Below are 14,155 nucleotides of genomic sequence, written 5' to 3'. Positions count from 1 at the left end.
TGGGGGCCGCCCGGCTCCCGCTCCTTGAAGAGGCAGCAGGTCACCGTCCGGCCGTCGCTCTCCCGCGCCCGCCGCGGGGTCGCCCCCTCGGCGCCGTCCCGCCGCGGCGGAGCGCGGAGCCGGGCCCCGCGCCGCTCCGCCATGGGGTCCCCGCCGGGCGCCGCCTCGCCCGCCGCCCCGCCGCGCCGCTCCTCCGCCTCCCGCAGCAGGCTGCGCGCTACCGCGCGGATCTCCGCCGAGGGGTTCTTCTCCGGGATTTTGCAGCTGCCGGTGGCTCCGAGGTCGTGGCCGCTCCTGGCGCTCCCATCTCCGCCGTCCCGGTCCGGAATGACGCGGCTCCTCCAAAGTCGCCGCACCAGCCCTGAGCGTTTGGACCTGAACATACGACACGCGGGCGGCCGGGGGTCGCGTCGCTCTCCGCCGCCGCCCCCCCGCGCCCTCCTCCGCGGGGCTCCTCGCTCCGCCGCCGGCTTTATCTCATCTCACGTCCGCCGCCGCTCGCCCGCTTCCCCGCCGCCCTGCCCAGCCACTCGCCGACGGCCCGCGGCGGGGCCGCACCGGGCAGGCGGCGCGGCGCGGGCATAGACGGGGCCGCGAGGGCTGCGCCGACGCCCGCGGCGGTGCGGGGCCGCTCCCGTGGCGGCGCTGGGGCTCGGGCGCGCCGCGCCGGGCCCTACATCGGCTGCCAACGCGGGGCCGGGAGGGGAGCGGCGGGGGCGCGGTGCGGGGGGGGCCCGGGGCAGCGCTCGGCTGCGCCCCTCGGCGGCTCCACCGTACGCGGAGAGGGGGCGGGGGGTGCCGCCCGGCGGGCAAGCGGCGCCGGGGCCGCGGGCGGAGGTAAGGCGATTCCTTTCGGCCAAAAATAGTTTAAAAAAAAAATTTTTTTAGAAAATTGAAAAACCGGGGGAAAAAAATCCAAATTTGAAGAGCGAGGGAGTGGAAAAGAAGGAAATAAAAATTAAGAAAAACGAAGAGACGGAGAGAGAAGCCGGCGAGCGGCGGCAGGGCAGGACGCCCGCAGCGCAGCGCAGGCCGGTGCCGGCACGTGCGCGGTGCGCATCCCCGGGGCGCGGCCCGTCCCGCGGTCGGGGCGCTCCGCTCCGCTGCTCCGCTCCCGCCGCCGCCGGGTCCCCGCGCTGCCCTGCGCGCAGCTGCCGGGGCCGCCGCCGCCTCCGCGCCCGCCCGCCCTCGCTGGCTTTTGTGTGGCCGGGGCGCGCGCGCAGGGCCCCTCGCGAGCGGCGGCGCGATTGGCTGCCGCCCATCATGTGCCAGTCTAGACACTTTGGCGGCTCCGCGCGGCACCGGGCGTTGCGCAAACACCGGCTCAAGTTTCCCAACTCTTAAAGGGACACGCACCCCGCCGCCGCCGCCACACACACGCACACAAACACACACGCGGACCCGGACGCCCCCCCCGCCGCCGCCCCGCCATCCTCCTCCCCAGGCTTCCAGCGGGCGGGTGGCCCCGCGGGGACCGGGAAGGGGAAAGGGAAGGGCCGGGGGGAGCCCCCCGCCCTGCCGCGGCCGCCCCGCAGGAAAGTAGGTCATGGCTGCACGGCGGCAGCGCAGGGGTTAAGGCCGCTCCCCCCGCCGGAGCCGCGGCGGCGGGACACACCCCCGCGATGTATCAACTTGTCCGCCGTGGCAAAAGTTCAGGCCCGGCGGGCGCCCATTGGTCCGCCTCCGCGTGACGCCCGGCCTCGACGCCGCTCATTGGTCCGGGCACGGCGCCGGCACCGCCCCCCCTCTCCTCAGCGCGGCGCGGCGTGCCCGTGAATGAAAGACATTCCGCGGGCGCCGGCGGCTGTGTTCCGCTGGGTCCCTGCGCCCGCCGCCGCGGGGGCCCAGGCCGGCGGGGAGCGGCGGCCCCGTGGGAGGTGCGGGGGGGTGCGTGGAGGCGGCGCGGCGCCGTGTCCCGCCCCGCACGGCCCGGTTGGCACGGCGGCGGAGGGAGGGTGCTGCTGGGGAGCTGCGTGTAGGGACAGGGACACCCCTCCCGCCTCGAAAAAATACTAAAAAATAACTAAAACCGGCTAAAATGGCGATTCCCGCTGACCCCGCTCCCCGCGCGGCCGGTCCCCGGGCGCACCAGCCGCTGCCCGTGGCAGGGACACGCTCGGCACGAAGCGGCTACTGCGGCCGGCCCCGTTATGGGGGCTCCGGGCTTCGCTCCGCCCCGCGCAGGCACCGCGGGCCGAGGGGGACCCGGCCTCAGCGCACCCAGCGCCGGGAACCTGCTGCCAGGGGCATCCGCTGAGAACCGGCCGTGGAACTTAAGCTCTGGCGAGCGAAACCACACCGTGGCAATTGATTTCCCAGCAGCTGACCAGCTAGGGAAAAGGGAAAAAAAGGGAAAACCAAACACCAAAAAACCCCAACACCAAAACCACCACCATAAAAATATTTCAACCTACAAATCGCAGCCAACCTGACTGTCCATACCTTTTCTCTTGGCATCTTTGGGTAGCTCTTGCCATCACGGAAGGCTTACATTCACATTTCCCCAGACTGGCACTAACGCACCTAAGAATTTAAATACAAATCCATTTGGTTAAGTCAGTCCAGCTTTTTATGGCAAATACAACTTGCGTGCATCAGCTTAACGTAAAGGATTAAAAAAAATGCTCCATTTAAAATCGATACGTGTGTGCCACTGAGGTTTGCACCATCATTACAATACGTAAATGAGGGTTTTGCCTTCCAGGTGCCTTCTGTCCCTACTGACCTGCAGGAGCAAGGGCAAAGCTCCTTGTCCCCTGCCCACCTAAAAAAACAACAACAAACTCACCTTTTTGGGGATGGTTTTAGGAAATGTGTGTTAAAAATGCAATGTGAAAAATTATACAAATCCTGTAAGGGACCTGCTGCCTCTGCCATCGGGTTTCCTAACTGCTGCGGATGGGGGCTTGATGGTCCTGTGCAGCACTGCCCTCCCACCAGCTCCCTCCCTATGTCGAAACCAAACCGGGCATAAAACCAGATGATGGTATTGGGGTACCAACTCACTTCGTGTGGAAATAATGTCCCATGACATCTGGACTAAAGCCCAGCGCTCTTACCGACCTGCACAGCCGTGACATTTTACACCTATCTCACGGTTTAGAGCTATTTACAACAGTCAGCCAACATCCCACTGTGGTAGGTAAATGCTATTAGCCTTTCTTCACGTTAGGGAATAAAGAGAAGTTAAAAGGCATGGAAAGGCTACAAAAAAGATTCAGCTTCAGATGTGGAAGCAGAAATCGGGATTTCCTGGATGTTGGACCCAGGTAGGATCCCTGCCCATCCCCTGGCTGCTCCAGACAGGTTCCAACACTTGTTTAAAATCCACATCAATCGGCCTGTCCTGCATGACCCCAAAATTTACCTCCCTAAATGCAGCTGATGCTTTTCTTCCCAATATCGTATTTACAAACTGTCATCCAAATTATAATAAGTCACCAATGTGCAATTACCAACATTTAAATATATATAAATCTTAAATATAGCACTGTTTAAACTAAGGATAGGTTATTTCAGGAAGCAACGTATTACTGCTTATCCAACACTATACAATCATGGTGCGTGCTATATGGCACGAAGAACAATGGAGCTTTCATGGGACGCGGGGTGGCTGCCGGTCTCTGTGGGCACAGGTATGCGATGGAGAAGTCCTGGTTTCACCCAGTGCCATCCATGTCAGCTCTTGCAACAACAGCACACTGTTCCATGCTGTTAACATGGGCAAGACAAACAGAGCGCTCAATTGTACTTGTCATAATGCACATATAATTTATAGTAATGTTGGTTATTAAAGGATTTCTAGTAATTAACAGCAATGTGCTCTTTCACTGCCTTTTTTTCCCCCCTCTTTTTTTTTTTTTTTCTTCTTTTTTTTTGCCTGTCATAACAACAAACATTCCTGGGAGATGCTCTGGAACACATACTATAGATCTTGGCACAAATGCTGAAGAGAAGCTTTTGAAAGCCTGCCAGTCTTATCTGACATGGATCTCCCAGGTAGTATATAAAGCCAAATCCTCTTGGGCCCAGGAGGACCGTGGGTGGCCAGGAGGGCACCGGCACCAACCTCTTCCCCAAGCCAAACTGCAGCTAGGGTGGGGGGACAGGGGCCAGCACTGCCATTGTGTCCATGCCAGCATGGTTGAAGGTATCAGCAGAGCCCAAACCTGCAGACACAGACCACTGAGCTCTAAGGTTTTGGTAAGGAAAAATAAATCTCATGATTTTCTGCTTTTTTGTATCTCTGTCATTTTATATGTTTCATGATTTTCTGCCTTTTTTTTTATCTCTAGTATCTTATACGTTTCTGGTCAAAGAGAAGGATGCCGAGGTTAAAATAGAAAATGAGTAATTGCCATTGAAACTGTTTTAACAGCTCAATTTGTAGGTTATTCTAATGCCTCGAAAATGGAGTTGAGACAGGGACGGCTCTGACTCAATGCTGAGGGGCAGTGAACACTGCACCCCCCTTTCACCGCTGGGAACGGGGGCACAGAGCGCGTGAGCCTGGCCAGAGAAACCATGACAAAACTGCTGCGCCAGGGAGAGGGGCTCTGCCAAGAACTAAAATGCCTCATAAAATCAGGCTGGTTTTGCTGGAAGCTGATTTTGAAAGGAACCAGAGAAAAAAAAGTTTTGACAACATCAGAATGTCCCGTTTCCTTTGTTTTAATGACATTGCCGTGATTTTCCAGTTCAAACCGACTTTTCATTTTACTCTTGCAAATGTTATATTCTGTGCAGTAACACACTGTGATAGGACTTTGGACTGTCTTCAAAATGGAAAAGTTAAATCAGAACAAGGCATTTTGATAAATCCAAAGTTTAAAAAAAATTATGTTTGAAAAATTTTCCTTTATGGAGAATTTCACAGCCGTTGGACTCCACACTCCCAGACTTTGGCGTCTTGAAACTCTTCATGCCGAGGATGTGACCCCACCCCCATCTGGGTGCGTGCCCCCATCCCATGTAGGCTACAGCCATGGCAAAGCCCATCCCGGCTCCTCCAGGCTCACGTCGTAGCGACCCTTTGCCACCGCTCCTGGGACACAGGCGAGGGCATGTGTCAGGGGAAGGCAAGGGTTCTTTCACATCATCGTCCGCTGAGTTAAGACCTGGGATTTGCTACCTCCACATGTTTTCCAGTCGGCAGTAAATGCAGTTTGCAGATGGCTCTGAGATAGCCTGAGGTCAGTGGTTTGCACAGACTGCTCCGAACTGTGCGCGTGTGAAGGTAGAGCTGAGCCTGGGTGCGGTGGATTCACCGGCGGGGAGCACAGCTCCCATCCCGCCAACCTCGCGCCCCGAAAGTGCGTTTGCATGTCCCACTGCAGCAGGGCTTGCAGGCGGAGCCCGCACACTCACAGCATCATCGCACCCAGTCCCTGACCTGCTTGAGGCAACTCTGCTGTGTGTGTCACTGCGCTGTGGCCACCGCCAGTGTGGGCAGGCAGGTTGCCCAGCTGGCAGGGGTGGCAGGCACCCACACGGCTTCCTTGCCTGCATCCCCACGGGGAACAAGGCATGTCTTCTCCCAGAAAAGCTGCGACATCACTGCACAACCCTCATCCCTGCCAGGAGATGCCCAAGTCAGTGCATTTACATCCCGACACAGCAGTACAGCCAGGAGGGTTTTGCACTAGGGAAGTTTTCACTAGCATCCTTCCTGCAAGTAGGATCAAAGTTTCACCATCCAGTGACCCCATCCAAGCTCCCACCAGATCCAGTGGCACCACAGTGGGTGCTGCGTTTGCTGCCCAGGGCCAGCCTGTCCCACGGGGCCCCGGCGGTGAACCGGGGCCCCGGCAGCCAAATTGCTTAGGGATGAGTTGAAATCAAATAACCTCCAAAATTTATCAGAATCAGGAAGGGGGCGGGGGAAAAAAGGGACAAAATCCAACAGAAATTCGCCAAATACCGAATTTCACTGGACCTGAAATTAATGTTAATGGGTTAATGGAAACTCCACAAGGCAAGAGCTGCTGAGTTTCCAGGCTTTTCAAGGCCCTTCCCACGAGTATCTGCTGTGGGTGGGGACAAGCTGACTCACAGTTTCCAGGGCTGTAGTAACATTTCAACACCCCGGCACTCCAGCCTTGGGGACTGATGGCAAAGAGCACATTCCCAGCAGAGTGGTTGGGAAGTTTTTTGACAACATGTTTTCTTGTGTCAGAAAACGTCAGTTGGGCAAAACCAAAACTTTTTTTTTTTCCTTTTTGGTAGCAAACTACCGGTTTCCACAAAGTGCTGCTTGGAAAGGTTACCTGGGCTCAAGCCTGGATTTCTAGTCAAACCCACAGAAGTAAAATCATCTCCCAGAAGATCCTCACCGGTGGGTGATGGCACCCATCCGTGGTGGACCACCACGCCAGGAGAAGCTCCTTGCTTGGGGTAGGGACATGGACTCTTGCATCCCAGGAGGAGACTCAGCTCCATGGGCAATTGCAGCCCAATTTCTTTAAATCTCTTCCGGATGGATCTTGGCCAATTTGTATAAATAATCAAGCAGTTATTCAGGGAGAAAGAGTCCAACTTTAACACTGGAGATGCAAGGACCCATGTAAGATATGGGGTATTAGGTTCTCTGGTTTGGGTTAGGACGAACAGGGACAGAAACACAAGTCAGGCCAGTGCCATGAGTGCAGATTATCCCCCTGTGCTGCTGCTCTCATTTTGTAAGAAAACAAATTCAAGCCATCCCAGTAAAGTCCTGCTGCAATCCAAGTAAAGCACTGGTGTCCTGGGTTTGCAGGACAGAAAGGCTGCCTTCATCCAAACCTAATGCCAACTTCCACAGCAGAGAAAGGTGGATTTTTCCCCTTAATAAAAGCTGTGTTTCCATCTGTTGTGTGCTGCCTCTCTCTCCGAACACAGCCGGGGGACCTTATTCAGTCCCACTGCCCTGCGGTGTCATTTCACATTCAGCCAGAGACAATATTCACACACTTTCTCCATCTGAAAAATACAGAACATCAAGAAATGTATCCTTGCCATGAAGTTTGTTATTATATATACCAGGCAGCGAGAAGTGAAAAGAGAAAATTTTGGGAGTATTGCAGAAGGTGCGTCTTGCTCCCAGGGAGAAGCTGGTTGGGCTGGACCGGTGGTGGCTTCACAGCCTGAAGTCACTTGCTGCCAGCCTCAGCGAGAGCAAAGGATGCTGAAGCAGAAAGAGCTGTGGGGTGCAGCTTCCCACGGGATCCAATCCACAGAGAAGACACAGTAGCAAATAACGCAGCAATGAACACAGACCTCTTACGATTTCCAAACCATAAGCACCTGCTGTTTCCTCTAGGCTGAACTGCAATTCTTCCAATGGGAGAACAAGCCAAAGGGACACCTTGGCTCTTGTGTCAGCCATAGGGCACACGGTGAAACACGGAGCAGGAGGAACATCTTCTCCTGTAAAGACAGGAGAATGGTGCTGAAAATCCCAGCTGAGAAGACCACTTCTCTCCGAGCAGCCTCAGACAGACACCTTCAACAAATCCAGCGTAACCTCAGCAATCTGGACACCGCAAAGGATGAAGAGCTCCATGAAGCGTGGCGGGCTTCCCTTCACCGGCGCTCTGGGGAAGGCAATCGGCAAGTGCGTGCTGCCGGCAGCCCATCCGGCTTTCTGCTGGCCGCCCGCGCGTGGCTGCAGCTCAGGCGTGCAGCAGGTCCAACCAGGCAGGCACAAACCAGCCAGGGAAAAAGGAGAAGCCGTCGGACTTGAACCAAACCCAAGCCAAACTTCTTCTGAGGTTCAGCAAATTTCATGTCAATAACTTTTATTCCTCCTCCAGCAGCCAATACATTTCCTGAGCGTGGGCAGCATCAGCAATGCGCACCGCTGTCTCCCACACGAGCCCATCCCCTGGCCAGCCAGGCAGAGTCTCAAATTGGATGAGATCTGCTTTATCAGCTGGTTCCTGCTGCCTAATCAAACCCAGCTCTCAGACCTCCAGAGCGTCCCTGTACCACCTCCTTAGGCTCTCCCCCTCGATCCCATGCAATGTTCATTAACATGTTAACATCCCCGTGCACTTGTCTGGAAGGGCTGCAATGGGGAAGGCTCTCAGAGGCACATCAGTGCCCGGCTCCCACAGAGGCCAGTGGGACACAGAGATCTAATTACCTTTGCTGGTCCAGGGGAAAGTGGTTTGCCCGAGGTAATGGGCAGTGTCTATGCCAGAGAAGGGAACAGAGCGCATGTGTTCCTAGATGCTGAGACCAGGTTCTAAGCTGGAACTATCAGCTCTGTTTCACTGAGCACCCAACCAACAAAACCAACTCATAGCTACTGGGCACAGGACTGGCAAGCCTGCTGAAACCTGGGAGTGGTGTTCCCTTGCCTGATACCAACCTCCTGGGTGAGCAGCAGTGCCCGGCAGTTGTCGGTCTGAATCCCGTGTGCTCAGCTGGGGAAAAATGGAAAAGAAAGGAATGGGTTTGGGCAGGGGCTCCCTGGCTGGTGGGTGCACGTTGCTGCTCGCAACGTTTTGTTGGTTGGGTGCTCAGTGAAACAGAGCTGATAGTTCCAGCTTAGAACCTGGTCTCAGCATCTAGGAAAGGCCAAATGGCCCACAGGGACACAACTGTCCCCTGAGAATGTTCCCCAGTTATCATCCCCCAAAACTGCTCTGACCCTGTCCTTCTGTCCAGGAGAACGGAGACAGAAGTTCCTTAACTTCTGTTCACACCCAATGAGTGCTGTAGAGAACATGGAGGGCATCGGGCCACTGCTTCTCAGAACATGGGTTTCTGAGGACTTCGTGGGGTTGGAAAGCAAAGCTACAATTCCTCAAAGCAACAGGATCTTGTGGGCCTACCCCCACTTTACAGATTCACTAGACGGCTGCAGAACGTGACTCTCCCAGCCATCAGGGTGGCACAGGAATGTACGACAGGCATCACTACTCCTCTGTGCTCTGGAATGAAGCTGCTGATCCAGGGGAAGATCTACCTGCCAGCAAACCTTTCCTGATGCCACTGGTAGTGATTTTTTATGTCTTTTTGAACTGATGATCTAATAAAATTAGGCATGTGGGTAGAGAGGGCGAAGACATTGACTCCTAAGCCTTAATCTAGGGCTTTATCCGGGACATCCTACCTCATGGTCAAGTATGAACGACCCCCCTCCAACAGATCCCGCAGCAGTGGGAGCACAGTGATTGGCTCCTGGACTTGCATGAGGAGGTTATCAGTGCAAGATGGAGAAGTAGATGGGGAGGAGAAGTCACATTCAGCCAGTCCAGGGATGGTGCAGCCTCTGAGACTCCTGTGGGAGAGAGAGGGACATGCTGAGTCCAGCCATCCGCCGGCATGAGAACAGTTTGGGGATTTCTAGGCCCACAGAAACTCATAGCATCTATGTCAGCCTGGTTCTCTACTTCCCCAGTTGCAGGCAGAACAGCAGGGCTAGCCATTAAACTCCTCCTGCCCTGGTCTGGCTATACAAGTCAAGTAATATCACATAAAACAGATGCTCTGTTCAAATAGGAAGGGAATTACAACCGCCCGCGTCCACCAGAGGATACGTCTAAAAACCACACCACCCATAACAAACACACAGGAGTTTGTCCTTTTTATCAGCATTTATTCAGCAGCCTGTGGAGACAGTCTGCCTTTCTGGAGCCTTTTCCAGGCAGATAACACCTAGTTTTGAAACTGCCCTTTACTTTTTTTTTTTTTTTTTTTGGCTTGGCTTTGGTGAATTCTCATTTTTGAGCTGGAAAGGGTCTATCCAAGTAAGAAGAACAGTCCAGCGCTGCATGTTGCCACCACGCTGATCTAGCAACAGACTGCGTAATATGCCAAGCCCGGTGTCTTAAAAAAAAAATAAAAAAAATTATCCTTATCCTTATTTACCCATACAATTTGCAAATACAAAACTGGAAGTTCCCTGGGAGGGCAGGATTAAAAAAAGGATTCTTCTATTTGGAGCTGGTCCAGAGAGCAGAGGGAGTATATGTATATGTCAAAAATGGATTTTAATTGAGGTTTGTTGTGTCCAGTGGTGCTCTCCTAGACGCAGGAACTAAAAACACGGTGAGGCTGGACAAGAAGGAAGCATAGGTTGACGAAGACATCAAAGCAGATCTGAGAAAGGTCAGATATAAATGGCAACCTGTCCATTTATGCAATAGTTTGCTCTTCTATTTATGATGGTATTTTCTGGGAAGAGCTGGTCAGAGCCAACTAGGGCAGGCTTGTAAAAAGATAATTTTTCTCCCTTAGAAAACACAAAGACAGACAGACTGGGCTGCTGGCTTTTCTCCCTTCCCAAGATCTGCTGCCCTGGGCAATTTGTTCTGTTGCAGCAGCTCTTTGCTGAAGTGACTGGCGTCTGGTCCGATTCAGAGCAGACGCCAGTCACTCCAGTAAAGAGCTGCTTACCACATCTTTGGTAAATATTTTCTGCAGTGGTGCAGTAGCATCTTAAAGAGCAGCACTGTTATTTCGTAGGCATCTCCAATAATAACTCAGAGAGAAGCAGCCACAAGACATTAACTAAAGCTGCTGCCACTGACCAAAACTTTAGAGAAGCAGGAACAGAAGTGGGGAGAGAATAGAAATAGTGACTGAGTCATTGGCTGGAGAGACTGAGTGCAGAAAGTGAAAAAAAAAAAAAAGGCAGGCTTCAAAAGCTGGTCCCAGAACAAGTCTGTGGGGCCAGCACGCACTGGTCTGCTGCTTCCCCAAATTTCTTGCAGCCTCAAAATGGGGATATGAAAGTCATTGTGGGAATGAGAATATTGTCTTCTCTGTTTTGAGCCTGGACCAAAGGTAGCCAGAGGCAATCATTGCTAAAGTCCCAAAACTACATCTCTTTTTGTGTTGAAACTGTATTTTGAGTATCTCTGCTGGCAGCAGGATCTCCAGGGCTTGCTCATGCAGAAGTGTGTGAAAATAGAAAGCAGAATTAGGGAAGAAAGGAGCTAGCCCTAAAGTCATTGGCACTGCTGGGTGTTACTGAGAGCAGATCACCCTTACGTATGCAGCAGGACACAGAAGTACACGGTCTGACCAGCAGTAGCACAGTTGCTTCTTAGACACCCAGCTTGCGGAGCGTGCTTTGCTGAGAAAGGAGATGGTGGCTGGAATCCAGTCGAGTCTCCAGGGGATCTTCTCCATCCCATTGCCACACCATGGAATGAGAAAACCCCTCTCTGAGCAGGCACCCCATGGGGACAGTCCTGCTGTACCCTGAACTGTGCTGAAAAGCCGCCTCTGTCCAGGAAACTGCTGGCTCCACATCTCGGGCTGTTGCGAGATGATCAGAAGTAGCAGCTTCTGCCCTGAGGCACCCTGGGTGCCAGCAGCGCGTCTTCCCGCTGGGCAGCCGCCCTGGCCACCAGCACAGCTGCTCGTGGGCACAGACCTGTTGGTTTGTGCCTGGATGAAACACCTCCAGGCAGCTCTGGAGGTGCAGGTCTCCTCTGCAGACCCCGTATCAACCTTTTAGAGCCACGTCTGGGGCTCTCCATAGTTTGGCATGCATTTATGACACTAAACCTTTCACTGGTATTTTGGTGCCAGCCATCCCTAGCAGCCAAGCCCTCCGAGGGTGTAAACTGGCGTGGTGCCTATCGTCTTTGGTGGACAGGTCCCAGCCAAAATCTGACCATTTATTTACTTTCTTACGCAGGCGATTACCTGGGATGATGCCTGACCACACAGCCTGACCCTGCCCGCTGGCTCTTACCCACCCTACCCAAAGTCCAGCCCGTGCTAGAGCTGACCTGGCACAGGGATGCAAAGCTGTCCTGTTGTCTGGAAACGGCAGAAGGCTTCCCACGGCCCATCAGGCTATCCCAGCGTAAATCAAGATGAGAACAAGAGTGGTGGAGCATTGACTGCAGCAGATACCTGGTGACAATACCTGATAGAAAACAAATTTTATATAAGGTGAGTGTTTTTTAGCTCTCAGCCTCTTTATATTCAGCTAGTGAGTAAGTAACAATTAATGCATGGTGGTCAGATGGGGTGAACTGAGACCAAAGCAGCATTGAGAGAGAGAGAGGAGTGTGTGCGAGTGCAGAAGAGCTTGGCTGAGGGCTCAGGCACAAGATCTGCGGGAACTGAGTCCCAGAAATTCTTGTCCCACTTTTCATGAGACCAGTTCACTCTTCATTGAGCTTCACCCAGCTCCATGGCAGGGGACAGCAGCTTGTCAACAACAGCTAAAGACAAGAGTCATTTGGGAGGAAAGACAATAAAAATTAATCCCCAAAGCCAGGTTAGAACATAATTTTCATCTCAGCTGCAAGACCTGCAAGCATCTCCCAAAGCCACCTCCAGCTGCAAGCTGCCGCCCACCACGGCTCCCACATGCCCCCGCTGTGACACCAGTGACCCACCGGATCGCCAGTGCCTCGACCAAGGACCAGCTCGCTGCCAACTGCCAGCCCGTGGTCCCATACTCTCGATGCAGATGTTAAATGCGCAGGACAAAAGAATGACATCAACCATCCCAACACAACTTATTAATATCGTCATTAGCCAAACAACAAACGTTTCTCTCAGAGTCGTAAAGCAAGGGTGGCATTTTTATTAGCTGAGGTTTCCTCCTTTTTTTTTTTTTCTCCTTTTTTATGGCCTTATCCACAAATGCTGAGAGCCAGAGGGAATTATTTGTTACTTACATTAAAGCAAGAAGCCATCAGACCACAGGACTACAACCGCTCCCCATATCATTATTTTTTTCTTTTGGATTTATATGAACCTCATCATTAAACCTTAGCTAATGCAGACATCCTAACAATGCGCCGAGTGCTAATAACTGCTAAGCAGCATTATTAATTATTTTAATTACAGCATTTAAAATATATTTTGATTATATTAAAGAGAATACTTTCCTACTTTTCCAACCAAAAAAATCCACAAATGTAGCTTATTAACACTAATTCTATTCTTATTGGTAAAACTATTGTTAGATTTCAAAGGCGGCTAGTCTGGGCCCTACAAAAATGTATCACGCTGGGACGGCGTGGCATGTTCTCAAACTCTGGTGTCACTTAGCTGGGGTGGGGGCTGGAGGGAGCTTGGCAAAATGTGTTAGCGGGGACCAGGATGAGGAATTCAGCCCTTGAAGCTGACAGCACCCTGCGCCAGTGGCCTTTAGGAGAGGCATAGATACACACCCCCCCCCTTACAGCTTACATCCCCCCTAAACCTGAGCTCGGGGATGCTGGCAGGCTCTGTACAGGCTTGGGGGAACCAGGATCACCTCTCCGACAGGTGTTATGTGCACTTGGTGGGAAGCACCTATAGGCTTACTTATGGTGACTTACAGAGCTACTGTTAAGGGTGCAACATAAGGCCACCATCCTGTGACAGGCACTCTTGTCGTTAACCCTCACTTGTAACGTTCAGGGGAATTATTCACACTGAACCCAGACACACAAATGGCCATATAAACACATGGCCGCACTTTTAATTAAAGATGTGCCGAGATAAAAAGCTTCAGAAAGCAATTTTAAACAATTAAAAATAATATTAGAGGTGTTTGTCTACCCAATCTGCATGTGTCCTGAGCCGCTCGGGGAGGTTTGCTGTATTCTGACCATCAACAGGGCTGTTCACAGCGATTCCCCTCCACCCTGCCAGCAGGCTGAACACGCGTCCGGACGTTTCTTTGCTCCAAAGAGTTAAGATTTCACTTGTCAGTCTGTTTTTGTTTCTATTCACATGTCAGTGCCTGTCATTTATTTAGTCAATGGGACTTGTCCAAGGGATGGAGACAGACTGGGTTAGTCATTCTGACCGTGGGTCGCCAGTCACTGCAAACTGCCTGAGGTCATTTCCAAAAGCTCCACTAACAATGAGAGGGAAGCTGGGCCCAGGAGACCTGCAGGAAACGCGGAGATTAAAGACAGAGATAGTCCTTTGCAAAAGTACACTGGAGGAATGTTCCCTATGTTCTGTCAACAGAGTTTCTTCCTCGCTCAAGCCTGTCTATTTTAAGGCTGAGCTCACACCAAAAATGGAAATCCTTGCTCAATGGCTATCAGTGGATCTTGGGTTTCTGGGGCTGCAGCAGCGTTACGGCAGAGGAAATGAACCCTTCAGCTCAGCCTTTGCTGCCAGAGCTGCTTTAAACAATTCCTCCTTCCAGCAGCTCTCCGCCGGGTTTGCTCCTTTGCCTGGTTAAAGCCCTGGGTGTAAA

At 52.9% G+C, this 14,155-nt stretch overlaps 1 protein-coding gene across 1 annotated transcript in view; it reads right to left on the bottom strand.

Annotated features, from left to right (window-relative positions):
• The window catches only part of SMAD6 (SMAD family member 6), a 44,710-nt gene extending 43,542 nt beyond the window's left edge, over positions 1 to 1,168 (bottom strand). Inside the window, 1 exon segment of the mRNA XM_080396969.1 lies at positions 1 to 1,168. Within this exon segment, the coding sequence (XP_080253095.1) occupies positions 1 to 383 (383 nt within the window). The 5' untranslated portion in view covers positions 384 to 1,168.
• Between the last annotated feature and the right edge of the window lie 12,987 nt (positions 1,169 to 14,155).

Source organism: Falco punctatus (genome assembly GCF_963210335.1).
Source record: "Falco punctatus genome assembly, chromosome: 7".
Classification (NCBI taxonomy): Eukaryota; Metazoa; Chordata; class Aves; order Falconiformes; family Falconidae; genus Falco; species Falco punctatus.
This window is presented reverse-complemented; position numbering and strand designations above follow the sequence as displayed.